Genomic DNA, 22,893 nt, shown 5'->3' on the forward strand with positions numbered 1-22,893 from the left:
AGGCCCTATGCATGGAGCGAGGTGCTTGCAGGCCCTATGTAAGGAGGGAGGTGCTTGCAGGCCCTATGCATGGAGCGAGGTGCTTGCAGGCCCTATGCAAGGAGCGAGGTGCTTGCAGGCCCTATGCAAGGAGCGAGGTGCTTGCAGGCCCTATGCATGGAGCGAGGTGCTTGCAGGCTCTATGCATGGAGCGAGGTGCTTGCAGGCCCTATGCATGGAGCGAGGTGCTTGCAGGCCCTATGCATGGAGCGAGGTGCTTGCAGGCCCTATGCAAGGAGCGAGGTGCTTGCAGGCCCTATGCATGGAGCGAGGTGCTTGCAGGCTCTATGCATGGAGCGAGGTGCTTGCAGGCCCTATGCATGGAGCGAGGTGCTTGCAGGCCCTATGCAAGGAGCGAGGTGCTTGCAGGCCCTAGGCATGGAGTGAGGTGCTTGCAGGCTCTATGCATGGAGCGAGGTGCTTGCAGGCCCTATGCAAGGAGCGAGGTGCTTGCAGGCCCTATGCATGGAGTGAGGTGCTTGCAGGCTCTATGCATGGAGCGAGGTGCTTGCAGGCCCTATGCATGGAGCGAGGTGCTTGCAGGCCCTATGCAAGGAGCGAGGTGCTTGCAGGCCCTAGGCATGGAGTGAGGTGCTTGCAGGCTCTATGCATGGAGCGAGGTGCTTGCAGGCTCTGCATGGAGCGAGGTGCTTGCAGGCCCTATGCAAGGAGCGAGGTGCTTGCAGGCCCTATGCAAGGAGCGAGGTGCTTGTCTTTTGCAGTCTATCGGTGCCAGATGGCTTCCTAGGCAAGGAGTGCAGCGCTGACAAGCTCTTTGCAATGGAGCTTGTAAGTGCGGCTCTGATGCTCTGGCTAGCTCAAGTATCCCTGTTCTCCTCCGATGTTGCGGAGTCAATTTTCAACAATGCCGCTGACCTGAACTGTCGATCAAGTCATGATCACAAGCAGGAAGTCGGCAGAGAGGTGCGATTCTGATGGATGTTGAGCATAACCCTTTAAATAGGTGGTTTCTTAAATATGTATTTTTAGAAGAAGTGCATGAAGACTGCACTAATCTAAAGTCGGTGGAGCGTCCTGTGCTATTAAGTATTGAAGTTCTGTTTTGTGGTTTGCCATCGGGCAGTGCCATAATGTCGCTTTTCTCGCACCACATGGATAAGGCGGTCGTCCATTAATATGGGAAGGCTGTAATGTAGCTTTCATCCGGATGTAGCGTAGCATTTATTTATTGCAGAGGGAAAAGCCACAACTCGGCCGCAGATTTCCGAGAACGTTCTTCAGATTTCAGAGTCCGCAAGAATTCTGCATCCTGTTCTTGGAAATCTCCCGGTCTGATCGCAGGATCATTGTAATCCCTTCTGGATTTTATATGATTTTGTTTTGTTTATTTTACATCAAAGCCTTTTTAATGCTCGATGGCAGCCGGGAAATCTGGAGAAGAAATCCAAGTCTCTATCAGTAACAGTGATTGGAATAGTAGATTTGGCTAAAAGTTAAATTTGCTGAAAATTTGCCTGTATTTTTTTCTTTTTAATGTTATTTACCCTGCAGCATGTGTAAGCACAATCTCTATCACTTACATGGATCGCTTATTTTCATGACAAGTCCTGCATTTGTATAATTTCCTATATACTAATTTAGCAACAACAACACAAAATAAAGGCTTTATTCCTTACTTTACACTGCAGCTCCTTAGCTGTCTGTTATATAGAAGTTCAAGCTCGTATTCATGCATATAACATCAGGTCCACAATATTTATAAACTACAATGTCCTATTTAGCTATGGGAAAAAATTCAGGGATATCATTGACTTTACTCCTTACTTTACACTGCATTTCAGCTCCTTTTCAAGGGGACCTTTTAGATTTAATTTTTTATCCCCCCATGTAATTGCCGCTGTTCCCCTGAATCCGGCATTGTTTCTTTTTTTTTCCCTGTGCCTCTCCATTCCTTAGATATGGCCCTTTATATAAATCTAGTCTGGCTAGCCAAAAGGGCGTGGTGCTTTGTGTGTCAATGGAGAAGACAACACCCACTTGGCTAAATAGAGTAGATGTACGAATAGTGAAAAAGGGACTGTATCTCGGGAACGGAGAGGCGCAGGAAAAAAAGGAAAACATCGCCGGATTCAGGAGAACAACGGCATTTACACTAGGTAAAAAAAAATTACATATTTATGGCAAGTGACAGATTCTCTGAGGTTGATAGAACTTGTGCTTTGACATGGCCTTGACAGAAAGGACAGGATATTTATGAGCTGTCCTTATATCTATCACAATGAAAGAAAACCGCTATCTCCCAGAATTGCCATGCATGTTGAGCCACTCCGGCCCATTTAGTTTGTTTATTCTGGAGTTCCTCTTTAATATTCACTTTATTAATCTCCGATGATTTATTTGGTAGTGATTATAAAAGCTCTCTTCTCACTCAGGCTTCCAAAAAACATACAATAGATTGTTAGAAGCCAGAAAACATTTCCGTGCATGGTTTCCAACATTTTCATAGAATGGCGGAATGTGTTAAATCATTTTACATGCGGCACAAAGCGGAACCTTGAAAAGCGATGCCCTTTGGGGAGTGTATTTTGCAGATCTCCTTTGGAGGGGACTTTTTGTTGAATAATAGAATGAATTCTATTGTCCCTCACACTTGCCTTCAGCCTGGAGTCGGCTTGAATGAGAAACGTGGATGTCAAATATATCTATAAACAGAATTTGTTAAAAGCTCGATGTGTATTACTCAGATGGATCCCGTTTTTTTTATTTTGTTTGTGTGTACAGGAAAAGTGCAGATACAAACATCACCTGCAGTAACCATGTCATGCTCCTTCGTATAACAGCTAAACTGCAGGTGCTGTTGGGGGAGAGGAAAAGTCTACCCGCATCATTAGAAATGCATTTTGCCACCATGCAAGAGTTTGGTCAATTTTGCTGCCCAAGCTGATCGCTTAAAGGGAACTTATCACTTGGCATAAATAAGTAATTTTATTACCTGGTGTAAATGCCGCTGTTCTCCTGAATCCAGCGCTGTTTTTCTTTTCTTCCTACGTCTCTCCAATCCTGAGATATGGCCCCCTCTTCAGCATATATAAATCTAGTCTTTAATCCTAGTGGGCGTGGTCTCCGACTCTTCCCTGTAGCCGTTTTCTTGACCACGCCCTCTCATCTTAAAATGCTACATTTATATACAGGGAAAGTGGGGCTGTATCTCAGGAATGGAGAAGTGCAGGAAGAAAAGGAAAACTGCGCCGGATTCAGGAGAACAGCGGCATTTACAACAGGTTGAAACATCACATATTCATGGCAAGTGACCAGTCTCCTTTAAATAGTTGTGCTTACAGCCCACCACATGAGACTGATTGTCAACAGATGGTGTTTAGCCCTCCCGAACAAAATGAGGAGAGAGGGAAGGAAGGTTGTGTATGCTAACCTTCTCCATCTGTCTCTAAAATGAGTATACAAGCTTCACCTGAGGAGCAAGTGAGGAAATGGCTTTTGTTGTGTAGTTAACGCTTTTGCGGCTCTTTTACTGACCAAGGTGAAAACTTGAATTGTAGGCTAATGTTGTCGCGGAACGCAAACAATAATAATTAGTAATAAAAGTCCACATGTCTATGAAGTTGAGCAAGTTGCCCCGCGCTCTGTCTGTGCTGCTGCGTCCCCGCTCTCTCTCTGTGCTGCTGCGTCCCCGCTCTCTCTCTGTGCTGCTGCGTCCCCGCTCTCTCTCTGTGCTGCTGCGTCCCCGCTCTCTCTCTGTGCTGCTGCGTCCCCGCTCTCTCTCTGTGCTGCTGCGTCCCCGCTCTCTCTCTGTGCTGCTGCGGCCCCGCTCTCTCTCTGTGCTGCTGCGGCCCCGCTCTCTCTCTGTGCTGCTGCGGCCCAGCTCTCTCTCTGTGCTGCTGCGGCCCCGCTCTCTCTCTGTGCTGCTGCGGCCCCGCTCTCTCTCTCTCTGTGCTGCTGCGGCCCCGCTCTCTCTCTCTCTGTGCTGCTGCGGTCCCATTCTCTCTCTGTGCTGCTGCGGCCCCGCTCTCTCTCTCTGTGCTGCTGCGGCCCCGCTCTCTCTCTGTGCTGCTGCCGCCCCGCTCTCTCTGTGTGATGCTGCCGCCCCGCTCTCTCTCTGTGCTGCTGCCGCCCCGCTCTCTCTGTGTGCTGCTGCCGCCCCGCTCTCTCTTTGTGCTGCTGCCGCCCCGCTCTCTGTGCTGCTGCCGCCCCGCTCTCTCTCTGCTGCTGCCGCCCCGCTCTCTCTCTGTGCTGCTGCCGCCCCGCTCTCTCTCTGTGCTGCTGCCGCCCCGCTCTCTGTGTGCTGCTGCCGCCCCGCTCTCTCTCTGTGCTGCTGCCGCCCCGCGCTATCTCTGTGTGCTGCCGCCCCGCTCTCTCTGTGCTGCTGCGGCCTCGCTCTCTGTGCTGCTGCTGCGGCCTCGCTCTCTCTGTGCTGCTGCTGCGGCCCCGCTCTCTCTCTGTGCTGCTGCTGCGGCCCCGCTCTCTCTCTGTGCTGCTGCTGCGGCCCCGCTCTCTCTCTGTGCTGCTGCTGCCGCCCCGCTCTCTCTCTGTGCTGCTGCTGCCGCCCCGCTCTCTCTCTGTGCTGCTGCTGCCACCCCGCTCTCTCTCTGTGCTGCTGCTGCCGCCCCGCTCTCTGCTGTGGCCCCTCTTTCTCTGTGCTGCTGCGGCCCCTCTTTCTCTGTGCTGCTGCGGCCCCTCTTTCTTTGTGCTGCTGCGGCCCCTCTTTCTCTGTGCTGCTGCGGCCCCTCTTTCTCTGTGCTGCTGCTGCCGCCCCGCGCTCTCTCTGTGCTGCTGCGGCCCCTCTTTCTCTGTGCCGCTGCGGCTCCTCTTTCTCTGTGCCGCTGCCGCCCCACTCTCTCTGCCGTGGCCCTAATCCCACTGATCACTATTCTGCCTCCTGTTCTTCACTGCGGCTCTATCACATCGGAGTCCTTTAATCAAGCATACATTTCAGGGTAGCGTTCCATTCATTTACTCTCTAATTACAATGCATCCGTACAATGTGACACCTCTGACACGTGCGCCGCCGTATTGGTCCAGTCCTCCGCTGTAACATCGGGCCACAGCTGCTAATTGTCCGCCAGACTGAGTATTGCACTGGGGATGCCAGATCACGCGGCGTTTGCAGGATACATCATTAGCCATACTTGTTCATTTAGAGCCTAAGTGCAGTTTATTCTTTAGTTACTGCCCAGTGCTGCCGGTGCTGGCAGACAGCGTTCTCGCCGCTGCGCCGTTCATGTTCTGCATTATCTTTCCCGGCTCCCATTATTTTATGGACTGAGACTCGATCCTGGTGTCTTCACGACGCACACCTATTAATGCGCGGCGTAGCGGCCCTCAGGGATCCGCGCCATGTGCTTATTGAGAACTGGTGAATTACATTTCTTTTTTTTCCGTTTCAGCTTTTTTTCCTTTTTCCATTAACAAACAAAGAGGAAGGCGGATTTTCGCTTGTCACGGCCGTAAAAGTCTGCAACATCATTCTAGGATCCTCTATCGATCATTTGTTACCTTAAGGGCTTGTTCACACTATGCAGTTGTGTTGTAGTAAAAAAAAAAAAAAAAAAAAAAAAAAGCGCAACGTTTTACAACACCAGCAAAAGTGTATGTTACATCGGAAATCTCATGCAAATTATTTTTTTCTTAATTCTTTCAGCATGTTTACCCATTCAAATGAAAGGAGAAAACATGCAGGTAAAAATGCATCAAAAATGCTAAGAAAATAAAAACTTGATGTAAATACTAAACTTGTGCTCATACTGATTCACTCCAAAAACACTTGGAAAAGGGAAAAGCCACTTTGGTGTATAATCAGCATTTTTTTTTTTAATTCCTGAAGAAGTTAAGAAAAAACTCCTGGGAGGAAAAAAAAGTGCAAAAAAGTGCATTTCTCTTCTCTAAAACATACCCTAATGGAATCTGCTCCAAACTAGGAACTGTGCAATCATAGAGCTGCAATAAAAAAAAAAAAACCGACTCTGGGAGAATAAATACTTCCTAAAAGAAGGAAGCGAAAAAAAACTTCCCTAAAAAAATAAGTGGTTCCTAAAATGGGGAAAGTTTTTTTTTTTTTTTTTTTTTAATGCCTCCAAAAACTTTTGTCTGTTGCACCTCGTGATCCCTTATCCACAGGAAAGGAGCTAACTTCCTGATTGTTGAGGATCGGACTACTGGAACCCCAATCCATCCCGAGAATGGGGCTCGGAACGCTCCATCTGAATGTAACTGAGATCGAGCGTTCTCACCTGGAACCGCTGAGATGGCCAAGTCCAGCTTTATGGGTACGGAATATGATCCAAAAAGTGTCTCTTTGGGGCATTGGGAGCTAAAACAGTTAAAATATCACTACTACATAAAATGCTTTTATTTATTTTTTTTTAAATGCGGTATTCTCTGGGCATAATTTTTGGGCTGTTTTTCTCATGGTCTTCTTTATATCCACCAAAGATCCTGGCAAGGCTGTGGAGTCTGTAAGCCAAACCTCCGACGACTCAATTTCCATGACACCAACTCAGATTCCACCAAAATGGGCTCCGACTCCACGACTCCGACTCCATAGCCCTGTTTCCCGTATCTTTTTTTTTTTTTTACGATGGATCCAATTGTCACCATCAGACCCAAATATCTTATAATTGAGTCCATGATGGCCATGAAGGTTTCCGTCAGATTGACGGTGAGAACAATCCAAGCTTGGGCGTATATCTGGTGCATGTTGTCTGTGCTAATTTTTGCACAATCCTTCATTGCACCTTGATACCTAGGACTCGATTTCCAAAGCCACAGAGTACACACACACACACACATGGCTTTTCTGCCGATACATGGGGTCATTAGATGCTACGGTTGACCACTTTGACCAATTCTTTGCCATTGGCTATTGATCATTGTACGTGACCACAATTTTTTTTCTGCATACTTTCCTAGATAATGAGGTTCTGCCAGTGATTCTTGGCTGCACATCTAATGGTCATTTGGGATCGAGGGATTTGGTTCTTTGATGGGAAATCAGACTTGTCCCAGGAATCTTCAGATGATCTTGCACACGTCGCTCTGACACACAAGGCTCCTCTTGTCTCCGTCTATTATACAGCCATTACTGTGGTAGATATTAAGGCTTTCTTCTCGCTGTCGCTCACATCTCTCTTGTGCTGGTGCAGTGAGCGGCTGCAGGTTTTGTGCTGTTATTGAGTGACCCCCGTCTCGGAGACATTCCTCGTTATGAATAGTGAAGATTGCTTGTTAAGTGGCGAGAGGCGCTGGGCACATTTCATTCCGGCTCCTTTTGTGTTTTTCCTCTTGCTCGGTCTCTGCATGGACGCTGCCAGCCTCCCATTAATACTGGAGCCAAATGACTGTCAGCTGGATCCTCCACTTCCTATTCCAACGCTCGTTTAATGAGTTTGCATTGTGCTGGACTCTACGCTAAACCCTTTCCTGTCCAACCTTTGTGAAATCTGGCAGGCTGGTGACTGTCAAAGAGGGTGAGGGAGACATGGAAAATCACACGTAGAATATCCTCCCGACTGGTCATGTGTATCGCCTAATGGAGAGGTTCACCTGGATCGTCATGCCAATCGATGCATACAATCCTGGTAGCATTTATACGGAATGCCAAAAATTAGCATTATTGTGCTTGTTAATAATTTGGCCATTTTGCCTAAATTTGTGGATGACTAAGATCTAAACAACCAGTGGTGCACAATTTGTGATAAACCGAAAGCTTAAACCGCCCTCGAGGGTCTTCCCATCCGGGAGAACAGTGGTCCCCTGCTCTTCTCGCAATGACATTGGTAACCATAAGTAGTGCCTCAGTGGCATTATCCGCAGTGACGTACTATTTCATGACCACTTTGTCAGACCCCGGATGTTGCATCACTGATCTCTAGGAAGTCATCTGAATCATCGCGGATTGGCACAAATTTCACTTGATCTTTCGCACTTCTGGTGTTTAGTTCCAATGTCCATTTTATGGCCAACCCCTATTTGGCTAAATTCAGATCATTCTTCTTCATGTTGAACGCTCCTTCCAGAAGTCTCTCCTATCGAGCCCAAAAATGGTATTCGGGTGTTCCAGAGATGTAGCTTGTAGGAGGCCAATGAACTCTAAAATATGAAACTTTAGACTCCTCTTTTCCATTGCTATTTGTCTCATGTGGTAGACTAGTAGATAAAAACCTACATTAAGGCAGAACCCCCTGGCCGAGATCTGTGCAAGAGAAGATGCAAGGAACCCAACCTTCATCATAAAGTGGACCTGCCACAAATGTATATTATGGATACTCCATGTAAATACTGCTATTCTCCTAAATCTGGCATTGTTTGTTTTTTTTTGTTGTTGTTTTTTTGCAGTACCCTGTTACTAAGATATGGCCCCTCCTTCACTGTATATAAATCTAATCTTGCTAGCCATGTGGGTGTGGTCATGAGCCCTTCTCTGTGGGTGTCCTTTTGAGAACCACTCCTATTTAGCTAACAAAACTAAATTTCTATGCAGGGAAGAGTGGGTCAAATCTTAGTAACTGAGAGGCGCGGAAAAAAAGAAAAACATCGCCAGTTTCATGAGAACATCAGCATTTACACCAGGTAAAAATAAGTTTATGGCAAGTGACAGGACCTCTTTAACACTAGAAGTCCCAGAAATTTCGAGTTCCAAAGGTAGAAATGTTAAATGACCCCTCTCTGGGACTTCTAGTGTTAAGCATTCATACTGTTAATCCGAGGCATCAAAGACCATAATGTCACCTTGAGTTTTGTTCTTGTTAAGTTTCTGTAAATCCTTTTCTCACTTTATTTTTAATTCCAGTGGAAGCTTTGTGATAACTACTGCAACAGATATAGGCTCCGCAGGGGTGTTACCCATTCTTAGACTCTCTGCAGTATCACTGCAAATCTACACAACTCTGGCAGCAAAGCTGGATGACCGGTTATGATGACCCTTGTGGTTGTCGTGCAGTTTTCTCACCAGATTTTGTAAAAAAAAATGTTTTAATATTTTCAGGAAGTGCTTTAGAGAAGTATCATATTGTTAAAGCGTCTTGAGATGAAAGGACTAAAGGAATGTACCTCTATAAGTTACTACCAGGACCCACATATGTAGCGTGCCCCACCTGCTCCACACGTGTCCGGCATCTTTATGCCATCTGTTTGTACCGGCTGATAGTTTTTACTTTTGTGAGACCTCTGTAGAAATGTGGCCATCATTCTTCATGAAGCTTTTCCTGAATCGATCAAATACCTGATAGTTTTAATATCCATAGGGTGTAAGTAATAAGTAGTGCAGAGAATCAGGTGTCTTCCTTGCTAAGTGATGATCTCGTTTTCAGACTCTTAAATAGGGGGCTCTTACCAATATTCTGATAATTATTAATTTGGGCACCAATTTTATTAAAGGCGTGGGACTGGATTTATAGACTTTTACGGTATATTACGTCTACTGGCATATCTCCATTTGCCATGACTGGTAGACCTTCTCAAAAGTCTTTGTTGTGTGGGGACCTAAATTGGACAGGTTGGATTTTTCAATTTCTAGTCTTATTGATTACAGACTCAACAGAGGTTTTGCTATAGTCATCCACAAGACCATACTCCAACTCTTCTCCGACCGCTGGTAACCTAATTGATAACGAAAACAGGACTCTGCACAACCCCATCTTGAATAGGTTGGCGGTGCAAGTGCTCTCTCCACTCCATTCGTTGTCCATGTGACTGCCAGAAGAAGGCCATTTTAACAGGGCTGTGGAGTCGGAAAGCCAAACCTTTGACTTCGACTCCTCAATTTTCCAGACTTTTGACTCCGACTCCACAACTCTGATTCCACAGCACTGGTCACTGAGCATGTACGTAAAGTGCAGCACAGATTCATCTCTTGTATGACTCCACAGCACTGGTCAGTGGTCACTAGTGAGCACATATGTAAAGTGAAGCACAGAGTCATCTTAACTAAAAGCCGAGATCCTTAGATCAGGAATAGAACAGACATTTGTAGGACATTTTACAACTTTCCCAAATTATGAAAATATTTACAGCACATCCTGTACTAAAACCAATTTATTTTATATTTTAGGAGTCTGGTCTATTTTATGCCTACTCCAACTCAGACTCCACAGCCCTGAGGCCGAGTACAGCGTTCAACTTTTTTAGGGAAGTCCCATAGTCCAAAGAATGGAGCTGGGGTAGAGCATGAGCACCTCCACCCCATTCAAGACTGGCTCCGTTGTGCATCGTTCTCGGGATTGTGGTGGGCTCAAGAGGATAAACCTTCAGGGATCAGTAAGGTATCCTCTATGCTACCCTTCTGGATAGGAGATAACTTACTAATTTAGGAATAACCCTTTAAAAGGAATGCATGTACTCCATGTTAAAACCTGAGGTCAATTCTAGCCAAGAGAACGTCAACGTAATCTTCTCAGGCTACAATGTACAGCTTTCTCCAGGAAGCCTTTTGACCTCAGTAATGACCTATTTTCTTACTATCTTTTTTAAAGGATATCCCCCAAAGAGAATATTTGCTGAAAAGCTAAGGATTAGATCGCCAACGTTTGCTGCTGATCTGTATCTCCCATGACGTCTCATTTCAGTCGACTCTCCGGCAGCTGTTTGTATGGCATTATGTAGTTCACCGCTAGTAGGAATATCGATCACCTCTAGTCTTCCGTTTACAGGGAGGTCAAGAATGTCTTAGGGTTTTCTGGGATTAAATTGGATTCTTGCCACTACATGTAATAATAATAGTAATAATAATAATAAAATGTATATATAGAGCATATTTCTATTGGTTAATGGGTAGACCGCCATCTCTGATGTCAATGCGGAATTCAGCTTCACGTGGCAAAGTTTAGGATGAAGATGCTATTAACTGGAATGGGATTTTGAGAATTCTGGAAATCATAATGAGACCCCGTTGGGTTACTGCCTGGAATCATGATGTGAATATCTACTAAGTTTTTACTTCCCATAACCCCCAAGTAAACAAATGCAACACTGCCGGTTGCAGAGAATGGCGGCCTCCAGCTTATTTTCCTTGCACGTTCTGTGCTGTACCTTTAATATAAGAGTGGGATAAGCCTCCTTACCTTTTTCTAGGATGTAGTAAGGACTTGGAGGGAGGATTCAAAGATAAAAGGGGTCCTGTTGGCAATCTGTGGTGGGCCCTCTTCTGTTTTTTATTTTAATGTGGAAATAATAATAAATGTATTTAGCTGTGAACGAGAAGCAATAAAAACAAACAAACCCGTGCTCCTTGTGGCGTGCGGTTTCACTCCTGCGTTTTCCCAATGCCTATTCTGTGCACCGTGGAGAGAGGGGGGATAACGGGTATCATTGGGGACCCTCCATCTCGTGAGCAGGTGCAGCAGTACCTTTTTCTTTATTAAGTGAAGTGGTGCCGCTATCACTGCGAGTGGTTTAATCCCACTCTATAGACACCACAGGGATCAGCGAAAGCAGAAGGTGTCTCTTCATGATACTCTTGTGGGATCAGCGGTGTGCGTTTTATCTCCTGTGATGCCGGCGTACATGACCGCGTTACTCCATTGCTCCATTGGGCAGAGATTGGAGATTTTATTAGAAGAATCCTCAGTGAATCTCACACAATGGGATTGAGCCGCGTCTATCGGACGGCAAGATGTAAGACACAACATACAAAGACCTATGAAATGGAACGCCTACCACATACGTTGGGTAGAAGACCGGCCTGTCCATGCATGCCCTATTATTAACTTGATTTATTTGCATGGTTTTTTTTCTTTTTTAGATATATAATCCCTATTAATTAGAATCTTTTTTAGTATCATTATACACTAACCTTGTCCTTAATAAAGGTCCTCAGGCTCTGTGTGTGGCGGTCTACTGCTCCTCCTTAATATGACTTGCAAAGGTGTATGCCAAGATTTCTGGTGGCTCGAATTTAATGGAATACGTGGGGTATGTGCACACTGAGTTTTTGGAGTAAAAACTCTTGGGTTTTCAAGGAGCTTTGAGTATCTGAGGAGGATTTTGAAAGTTTTCGCTCTGTTCTTCTTCCAAAAATTCAGCAAAAAGACTTGTGCGCATAACCCTTAAAAGGCTTGCCTACTACTTTTATATTGCTGACTTTATACTCAGGTTTGGATGAAGTTCCATTAACTGACCCTCCCAACAACCAGGTGTCACCACCTCCACCGGTGACCAGATATACACAGTGGAATACCACAGATCTATTGGACATCCACTGATCTTGAGGATAGATCATCAATTTAAAAGTAATGGACAACTCCTTTTGACCTCTATTCTTTTACATATAAAAGGGGATACCCAGTGGTAAAGCATGACCTTTAGTATCTTGGAGGGACCTTACGACACCGATCACTTATAGGGCGACCTACTTGACTTCATTAACTCTCTGACCACCTTTAAAAAAAAAAAAAATAAATCTGCTGAAGTTTCTTCACATCATAATATTCCTCAACACTTGACAATGGGATAGATCTCATTTGTCTGGAATTGGACCTCCAGTGTGTCACCACGGGCTTTAATGTGCCACTATAAGTTAATATTGATGTTAAAGGGATTGTTCCTTTTCAAACACTTGTTATGATACACTCTGGTACATTCTGTCTGTCTCGCACTGGAGGGCCGGGCCTGCCCTACATTACATAGATGATATTTTTAATTCCAACTCACTCTTTTAAGACAAGGGATTCAATCCATAACAAATTACACTTGTTTTTTCCCCAAAATTTCCATTCTTTGTCGTCTTTTGAGGATTGAGAAGGGGTAAAAATAATAAAGGATCTCATACTTCACTGTTCAATGCACCCCACATTTGTTGTTATGCCATGGCAGCTCATCTCAACTGGTTTTCAGTCCTTTACCCGGGGAACGATGCATGTGATGATGGTCGTACATCATGACTATGAAACCAGTGACCGGCCAATCTCTGGTCTCTGCATCACACATGACCTAGCAAGGTCAATTACTGGCCATATTTGAGGAAAAACTGAAGAACGCACGGAGAACCCAGGAGCTGTGGCGTAACGGCCTAGTACAGGAGGCATGATATATTTTATTTTTTAAACCTTTTCATCCCCTCTATTTAGAATTATGTAATATTTGGAGAGACCTAAGAGCATATTTAAAAAAAAAAATCTGTGTGTCAATCCACGGTGATTTTCTATTAGGACCAAATTGGAGTTGACATCCAAATTGAGTATATTTGCCAGAAACGAACTTCGGGAAATTTGTTTTCTTTTTGTCCCTGTGTAATACTTAATTTCCCCTGCGGGGGTGCTGCAGGGATGCTTAATATTTACTACCAGGTTGCTCTACCGATCACAGGTGATCATTGAGTCCTAGTGGGGAGACACTTTGCGATCAGCTTATCGTCAAAGGGTTGTTCGAAGTAGAGAATCCAGTTTTAGAAATCAAAGATGGGGGGTCTTTGTTCCGATGGCAAGACTGGGTTAATTTGAAAAGATAATTCCCGTTTTGATACTATAATGTGACATTTAGTATAAAATCGGTAATTATTTTCTTAAATATTTAACGACACAGTTACTTAAAGGTGTCCTATAGGCGATGCTCCTGTTGCGTGACCTCGTCTCTTGCCGGGATTTGACCGTGTATGGTTATCAAAGCTTTTAACAAGTAGTGTTATCCCAGTAAAGCTAATAATTCTCATCTTTCTACCAGCGAGAGCCGAGGCTGTGATCGCTATGGGATTGGTTTCATTACGTCAAATTGTTTATCCCAATCTTTGCGTATACGAAGGGATTTGTTCTGGAGAAGCCGGGGGTATATTGCATTAATGTGGGCAGATACAGCTTTAGATGAGATGTATTAATGCTCTTTTAAGTTGAAAAGCCCCAGGGTATGTAGCATATATACCGTATTCTGTAGGATGCCGTTAATGATTGGCCCTTGCTTTCGTTATTTTATGTTCCTGGCTTTCGGGAGTAGGATGTATTTATTTTCTTTGGTCTGTTGATTTGGTGTAGAGGGCACAAGTCTTATTTTCTCTCTCGGAGATGGGTTTGATTTTCTGTCCGGATTTATTATGAGATGGGCTGGTGAGAATGGTGGAGGAATATTTATGCCGTGCCGAGACGTTTGATCGTCGGCCCTTCCATGGGCTTGCGTATAACTGGGCAGAACACGTTATAAAGTGCCTGTGGCCGCACTGCACAGTGTCTCCGCTGCTTCACATTAGTGTCACCGATAGTCACATCTTGGCAAGCACAAGCTCCGAAATCTAGAAGTAATATTTCTCGATCATTTGAGTTAACAAGATTTCGCCAGCTGACTGCTGAGCCTTTGGATGGGGAGGTGAAAAGATGTTTGCGGCTTACGTCTTGAGATAACGAAGAACTTACAGAACAGTTCACATTACTCCTATACCCGACTCCTTTTTTTTTCATCCATGTACATAATTGTCGAATGTGCATAAATCTATGTATAATACTCATACATGTCCCAAAATCATCCATCATAGTTTAAGGTTGAAGGTAGACCTAATTTGATCAGTGTATATCAGAGCGAGAGATCAAATTTATAGTGTCCTATAAAACTGTTGTTCATTTCTGAATTATTTTGTACCTTGGTATCTACCCTAACTGTCTCCTAAATGTCCATAGACCCCCAAGATGCTGTGCAGCTTTGCATGGCATCCTGTCTTTGCCTTTTCCCAGTTCTGTGCCTGTGTAATCAATCACTCTGTGATGAACTTGAAACATCCGAATAGAAATTTCTATAATTTTCTCCCAGATGGTGAAATGCGGCAGCACAATTGTGGCTAATACTTAGAAAATCTTGTGCGATTGTTCCACGCCTCATAATGTCTCATCTCAACCATTTGGCCATCATAGCGCCATCGTATTCTGCCGCACTGCGCAGGCATATCATCATCACTGTACCAATCGCGTCTCACCATCTACAATCCCTATCAGTATGCCTTTGTGTGGGTGGAAGCCATAGATCCTGGAGGAAATCCACGCAAACACGGGGAGAACATACAAACGTCTTTCAGATATTGTCCTTGGTGGGATTTGACCCCAGCGTTGTCAACGCTATCCACTGAGCCATCATTTTGCCCAGTAAACACAAGACAGTAAATTGACGTGGTCTTGTCGTAGTATAGAACAATCTTCTAGAACCAGCTGGTGATTCCCTAACGAAAAGTTAAAAATTCATGTTCACTGGTCTTGTTATAACTGTTGGGTCATGTTCAGACATGGCAGAATGGTACACCTGAATAAGGTTTCCAAAACTCCATCCATCTAACAATTTATTGCTGATGAATATATTTTCATTGGATTTGCTTTTGCAGTTTTAATCTTTTACAGCAAAATAAACCTCTCTTACAAATACCACCCACGAGAGGTAGCTACCCTATAGAAAAATAAAAATAATTAAAATTTTGAGCCTTATAACTTGCTCCTGTGCCAGACCTTTGTTAGGAAGGTCAGCATGCATGAAGTTTAATCTTCCGGATGGAAAAATGTGGGTCGTACGTCGTTCTCAAAAGCATTCTCCATACTTCTGCCAAGTGGAGGTAGATTTCCTGTAAGTCAACGTTCGACCTTTTTAACCTTCGTCAGGCTGCATAATTTTACAACGTTAACAGGCTGCAGAGGTACAATTGTACCTTCATATATAGTTTATTGAAATTTGGCCAATATATTCTAGACCAAAACTGCAGAGATGTCACGAAATTTCAGCCCTCTACGGCTTTTCGAAAAAAAAAAAAAGTTATTGCAATTTTAAAACGGAATAGTTACAGTTGTACAGCCGGACGAAGGTTAACAAGTCTGACAATACGACCAAGGATAAAGACCAAACTCTCTGAGACCACCCAAGGATGGAGAACTTGTTGGCGTTTGCCTTGTCCTTATACCTATAGTAAAAGCACCTATGAAATTAAGAGTGGTTTTCCTTGAGTTTTGACCAAAGTTGACCTTATGTGACCTTGGAAAATTTGCAAGCATGTACAATCCTTACTCGCCATCGAAGCACCATTGACCTCTCCATCTTCGCGTTACATCTACGGCCATGTTATATAACCGCGGAAGAACAACCTTTTCTGTCTTCAGACATATCTCATGCCTGAAATCCATAAAGTACAATGTATGGAAATACATTCCAGGGCTGGATCACTTTTAATAACATCTCGTGTGTTTTTTTTTTTTAGTTTTTTTTTTATGCTTCAAGGGATATAACCCTGAGCCTGAAAACTGCAGAAGTTCTTCCATAATTACTGTGAATTTTCATCAGATGCTTGAGAAACGTCCTTCACCACCTTCTCAATGTCTCGTACTAGCGATTTTTGCATTTTAACATTTGTACTTGTTGTTTCAACTCGATATTACGAGACAACGTCGAAAACATGCAGCAAAGTGTTGGCACGGAATGCGGGGCACTGTACAGATTGTAACCGAGGTCTCCGTTCATCGGAGTCTAGTGATCTGCAAATGAAAATCTTGTCTGCCACGTACGCTTTCAAAGCTGCGGGAAGTCAGCTACGTGGTAGAGGAATGTGCTAACCAAGTGTGGGTAATCTGGACTGATGCCGCCTCTTTATCCTGTGTTATATATGTGTGTATAACATTGCCATTTTCTGCTGATCCGTGCTTCCTTCTGGCCTTAATTTACGCTTTTCAGTGTTCAATGTAATATCGCACCTGTCCTTCATACCTACACATTACTGCCCAGATGGCTGCTGCCAATGGCCTGTGCCCCGGTGCCAGCTCCTTGTTTGGCAGGTCGGCATGCATGCCGCTTAATCTCCTGGCTGGGAATATGTGGGCTGTACGTTCTCAGAAGAATCTCTGTACATGAGCGTTCAGTTATCCAGGCCAGGCAGCCAGTTTACCTTACTAATTAGGACAATTCCGGCAGTAACTGACGTTATTAGCAAAGCAAATACTATGGGTAATATGGAAGAGCAACATTGCACCACGGTGCCATTACCGACCTGCCACATTCTGTATTATTCCAAGCAAATCTGGAGGAAGGGAAATGTGGTGGGAGATGGAAATTCTGTAGAGAGGACACCAGAATTGGCAGGGCGTGTGCATAGAAGAGAAAAAGCCCAAGAGCAGACATCAAAACGAGCTTCCTTCCTGTAAACATCTTCTTTTCTAGTCTGTGTGCAGAAGAAGGATGGTGTAACCCTTGAATGAAGGGTTGTTCTGCACAGATAGGGTCAAGTTGACCCATGACACAGCCGCATTGAGACTGTAGAAAAACAGTCCACGGAGTAGAGTATGTAGAGTTGGCCATGCTAAGGCGCATGATCACTTTTTAGCCAAACGGAGATGAGTTGTAGTTTTGCCCTGGAGTCTAAGGCCAAAAAGGTCCTTTTTGTCCTATGTATGAAGACCAGTACTAAATAGCTTTGATGGTTGGGGGCCCTGATGGATTCTTTATATTGGGGCCTACCAGCTTCAAATTATGCATTTGTGGATAAATGTATTTATGGTCAAATGTACGTTTAGCCAAGCATTCATGTATTATCCATGGGAAGAGAAGAAGCAACTACTGACAGGCACATCTGGCAGCGGCTTATCACCACTGAGATCAAAAAAAGATGAGGAGAATGAATTAATCTGCCCTATCCTCCTCATCAATCGGGAGAGAGACCGGAGGCATCCCATATGCACTATATGATCATCCAGGTCCTCTGAAATCCATGGATTCGGTTGAATTTAATCGAATGTATGTTGGGTGCCTGAAGGCCTCTTAGAGATGACCATTTATTTTCTAATATGTGAAAAAAATTGAGTGATTTTTAGTTATAGTTTTTGCATCATATTTTCATCAGTGCTTGCTCCGTGTTGTTTATGTGCACACGTTTAATATATGCATAAGATTTTTCTGCAGCAGAAACCAAAGTGTTGTCAGGCGTTTCCCCTCTCCCCTTAGACTATAATGGGTGCCGATTTTAATCCATGATGAGGATGGATAGGACATGTACGGGAAAAACGGACGTATGAATCGGGAGCAGTCAATAGCGGAGGCTTATAAGGGTAGAAGAGCAATGAGGTAGAGGGGCAGAAGATGAGATTCTTGAGGGCTGCCATACAAGTTGATTAAAACCATAGGATCTAAGCGAGCGTCGTTGTCATGGGACGGTTCCTCACTCTTCTGCTCAGTGAGGGGTGAGTAATTGTGTCTGATTACAGGCTCAAGGAGCCATTATGTCCCGACACAACAGGTTGATTTCACTATGACTATGTGAGCAGACGCCGTGTGTGTTCTTGTGCCAGGAGGGGAGCAGAAGGTATGCTGCGTGCACATCTGCAGAACGTTCACCGTGTGTCTTGTCTCTGTCAGGGCGAAGTTCCAGTCTCCATGGCTCCTCAGAAAACTTTGCCATACCTGATTCGTTCTATGAGCAACTACAAAGCTCTGGTATGTGACAGTGTCTACCCGTTGTATTGTGTCTGTGTCACCAGGCGTAGACCTCCTCATTGTTTTGGAACCCATTAGTTCCCCAGTGAAGGTGATCCCTTTTTCATTATCGTTGCCATTCATCAAACCATTTTTGCATTTCTTTCCCTCGCCTGTTCTTCTATAGAGCATTATTTCCTTCAAATCAAAAAAAATTCTCTTGCAAATAAAATTTATATTGTACTGTCGAAATGGGAAAAAAAAAATGAGTGACCACCGCTACCCTAACAGCATAGAGAAGAAGAAATATTGCAGCTAGTTAGGAGGTTTGGAAACACCACCTCTACCCAATCGGTTATGGCTACCAAATTGATTATCGTCATTCTTATTTGTATGGTGTAACGGCCAGAGTTGAGCAAGACAGTACACGAGACCCTGATTTAGCGGCCACTTCTATGGTCCATAGCTAGACCCCTGCAAACCTCTGCCAACTTGCCGGCATTCCCGCCTCCTCTTCTGAATAGTCACCCCACCTTGACATCCTGCTTGTCACAACAAAATAATGTTGTCAAGCTTGACCTACTAATCAGAAGAGGATCCGGGCATACCGACAATTTGCATGGTCCTGGATCAGTTGCAACGAACTACCAACTTGGTTGTCAGATCAGGATCCAGCAAATCTGTTTGCTCAGCTCAAGTAAAGACAGAAAATAATTTCCTACAACTCAACAAAGAAATCTCAGGAACTTCTATTTACTTGTAATTTTTTGATTTAGGTGGGAAATGCTCTTTTGTCAAGTCTTTTATTGACCCATTAAATGTTGTGTTTTTTTGTTGTTGTTAGCTTCTAGTCCTTATTACATCGATGTGATTTGTTGTAAATTGTTTCTTGGAGGGGTATGATGGCGCTTCTTGCATATGTGGTCTCGAAGAGAAAGTCAAATGGCTTTTTTGTTGCAAACCTTGATCTTCCAGAACCAAGAACCTGAAGTTCTCAAACTTAATGTATCTGTGATCTTCTAAAATTGATTTATCCTGACAAAATGAAATGTTCAAAAACATAATTAAAATTTCACCACAGACGACCTTGTTGTTGTGAACATTGTATCGTTTAACCCCGTCTTCTAAATATAGACCTCTACAAGTCGTTTAGAAGTCATCGGTGGTGCAAGGTCAGAAGTGTGCGGTTACGTGGAGGACAACCTCTTTATTTTTTTGTACAGAAGTGGTAATTATGGAGAAGATAAAGGATGTTTGATTAAATAAGTACACTTTTTGTTTCATTTAGGGCACATTTTTCATTGCTTTATTCTGAAATTTTCTTTCGCTGGGTGAATTTTTGGTGGCAGTTGATTTTTGTGTTGAAGGAAAAATGTCTATGGAGATGAAACTGACTGGTTGCTACAATGTGGATCCCATAATATAATACTGAGCATTAACCTTTTTATTGGAAACAGGTTAGGAACCCAAGAAATCACCGATAGGCCTGCTGTGGTCATGCAATTGCCAAAGATATTCTCTCATAAATAAACGATAGGGCATGTTGTTTAATTTGGAAGGGTTGTGTATGACAACTTTTTGATTGTGGTGGTTCCATCACTTGTTCCTCCATTAATCGAATGATAGGAGTCGTGACGATGCCCACCTCAATGGAGTAATTGGCACTTTAGTCATTGTCTTCGAGACTACTGGGGCTACTCAAGGCCACCTTGAAGCCTCAGTCTTGGGATCAGTGTAAGACTCAGAGACGGATTCCCTTTAAATGACTATCCTCACCTGATTCATGCTGCTCAATTTTCTACTTTTTGACTTGTTACCAGCTACTGCTCCAACATTTTAGCATTTACAGTGCTCACAAGCTCTTCCCAACAGAAATTGTAAGTGCAGCTTTAAAGCTAGCAGGATTGCTGGAATTGGCCAGCTTCAGTGCCCCTCTGATGCTACAGAGGTAATGTTACCTCTGTTTACAGCTACAGAGAGTGCACAACTGGGGCCAGCGTTGCGATAATGCCGCTAGTCTAAACTGGCAATCAGTAGAGCCGCAGATTTGATATTATATTAGATTTCAGTCATTATTTGGACTTTTTCCCTGGATTTTACGTTTCTCTGCTCCGCGGTGAAGGTAAATTGGTTTAACCGTTTGCACATAACTCAGTCATCTGCATAGTAAACCAGCACGGACAGATGTAATGAAGTGGGCATTTTTTCCATTATCCCTGTAATGTTTTCTAACACGAATGCTGTTGCAGTTACTCTGAAAATCGCTGACTGTGAACACTGATGCGTACATTAATGTAGTGAACCGCGGGCGGCTGACACTTCACACTATCAAATATCGGGTCATCCTTTTTCTTTTTTTTTTTTTTTTTTTTACATCGTTAGAAAATATTTTTTTTCTGTTTGATAAGATTCTAAAACTGATAACGGTGAGATCTATAGGGGTCTACCTGTGTTTTCTCGACACTCAGGCTTTTTAACGCTGGAATCCACTAACGTCCTTCAATAATTAACTATCCTGGTTCATATCGGGAAGAGTGAACTTTGCTAGGAGCTTCCGGCATGTTATGTCATGCCAAAAACTTGCCACCGCTCCTCTGCCTCCAGGATCTCTCCTTGCTTTGGTGAGCGTGTGCTCCTGATTATTGACAGTTTGGAGCAGTGGCCCAGCCGTGCTATCGGCCCAAACGTCGCGCTACCCAATGCTGCAAGCAGAGAACGAGAGCGCAAAGGCACACACTGGCCGGCATGAGAGCAGCGCTTGCAAGCTCTATAGCAAACCACTTTCAAGTGCATGCTCCTCGTCCTGGAACCAGGCCACCACTGAGAGAACTGGAGCAATGTTCTCCTCAGCATGTGATGGAGTGCATGGGTTTGCGGTAAGACTAGGTTGCTACCTTCACACTCATGCACTAATTCGCCTCCACGTGTGGACCAGTTATTTGGCCACAAGCATCACCCGCACCATCGGATCTTCCCCTTATCTTGTGTTTTTGGTTGGTGGGTGCACTTCTTGCAAAAAGAAAAAAAACAGAAACCTGACAAGCCTATAATAAAGTTGGCCATATATGAGAAAGGTTTGCCGATCACCGTTTTAGTTGACTGTTATCTCCGATTTTTCTCCCTATACATGAACGTTCTTCTCAGCCTGGAATTTCATCCTGAAGAACAGTGGAAAGAAGTTGTTCTCCAGATGAAAAACCACCATCTGAGCTCCTGGAATCAATCAACCCTAATTTTCTCCGAGAACACATTAGTCAACCCATCCTGCCGATAATGGTGGGTCCATCCAACGTTGACCCAATGTATATGGAGGCCAATATGTGAACTGAGGTCATCCACCAGATGCCACTCAGGGTTGACTAAAGCAGATTCGGAGATGCAGTCATTGTGAGCCCATTTTACAAGTATTCGCCTATCGGCAGTCATTAGTTCCCTTCGGGTGTATGCGGGGAGCGGCCGTAGATTTCCGCTCCTGTTTACTGCACAATGGCCTACTCAGCATTCTCCTGATGTTCGGTGTAAATTCTCTCTAACGAGATGCTGGCTCTAACAAGCTCACTTCATTAATTTTTACAGTTTATTAAAAACATAAAATAGAGTTGCTGCGGGCGGCTTTGGTATCGGAGTCCTTCAACAGTTGTGTCATAGCCTGGGAATTTGTGAAGAAAATGTGTCCACCATTGCCAGGGCTGTAGCATCTGGCTTCTACTTGAGGTTCTCACGGTTTTATCTTTATATAGAACTTTCCAATTTCTGAGCAGGGAAAAAGAATAACGTAGAAAAGGAGGCTAATGTGTCAAACCTCGTGATCATGCCTTATAACTATAGACTCACGTGTATTTCATCAGTCGATTAAAGAATCTCTATATATCACAATAGGTGATATCACAGCTCACCTCCTCCTCCTGTACAATGACTGATAACACCTCTATATACAGTAGATAACACAGGATCCACCATTCACAATAGGTGATGTCACAGCTCACCTCCTCCTCCTCCTGTACAATGACTGATAACACCTCTATATACAGTAGATAACACAGGATCCACCATTCACAATGTCACAGCTCTCCTCCTCCTCCTCCTGTACAATGACTGATAACACCTCTATATACAGTAGATAACACAGGATCCCTCATTCACAATAGGTGATGTCACAGCTCACCTATTCCTCCTATACAATGACTGATAACACCTCTATATACAGTAGATAACACAGGATCCACCATTCACAATAGGTGATGTCACAGCTCACCTCCTCCTCCTGTACAATGACCGATAACACCTCTATATACAGTAGATAACACAGGATCCACCATTCACAATAGGTGATGTCACAGCTCACCTCCTCCTCCTGTACAATGACCGATAACACCTCTATATACAGTAGATAACACAGGATCCACCATTCACAATAGGTGATGGCACAGCTCACCTCCTCCTGTACAATGACCGATAACACCTCTATATACAGTAAATCTCACAGGACATTCGCAATAGATGTCACAGCTCACCTTCTTCGACTCCCTT

General features: G+C 44.1%; 1 protein-coding gene across 8 annotated transcripts in view; it reads left to right on the plus strand.

The window, feature by feature from the left end:
- Positions 1 to 22,893, plus strand: part of CADM1 (cell adhesion molecule 1) — a 232,581-nt gene that overhangs the window by 94,082 nt on the left and 115,606 nt on the right. For 4 of the 8 annotated variants that reach the window (XM_069741373.1, XM_069741371.1, XM_069741366.1 and 1 more), the window contains exon 2: positions 18,307 to 18,384. The exons of the other annotated variants lie outside the window; for them this stretch is intronic. In XM_069741373.1, coding sequence (XP_069597474.1) covers positions 18,307 to 18,384 — 78 coding nt within the window. The remainder of the gene's footprint in view (positions 1 to 18,306; positions 18,385 to 22,893) is intronic. 8 annotated transcript variants of the gene reach the window in all.

The sequence above is a fragment of the Ranitomeya imitator genome, chromosome 10 (genome assembly GCF_032444005.1).
Source record: "Ranitomeya imitator isolate aRanImi1 chromosome 10, aRanImi1.pri, whole genome shotgun sequence".
Classification (NCBI taxonomy): Eukaryota; Metazoa; Chordata; class Amphibia; order Anura; family Dendrobatidae; genus Ranitomeya; species Ranitomeya imitator.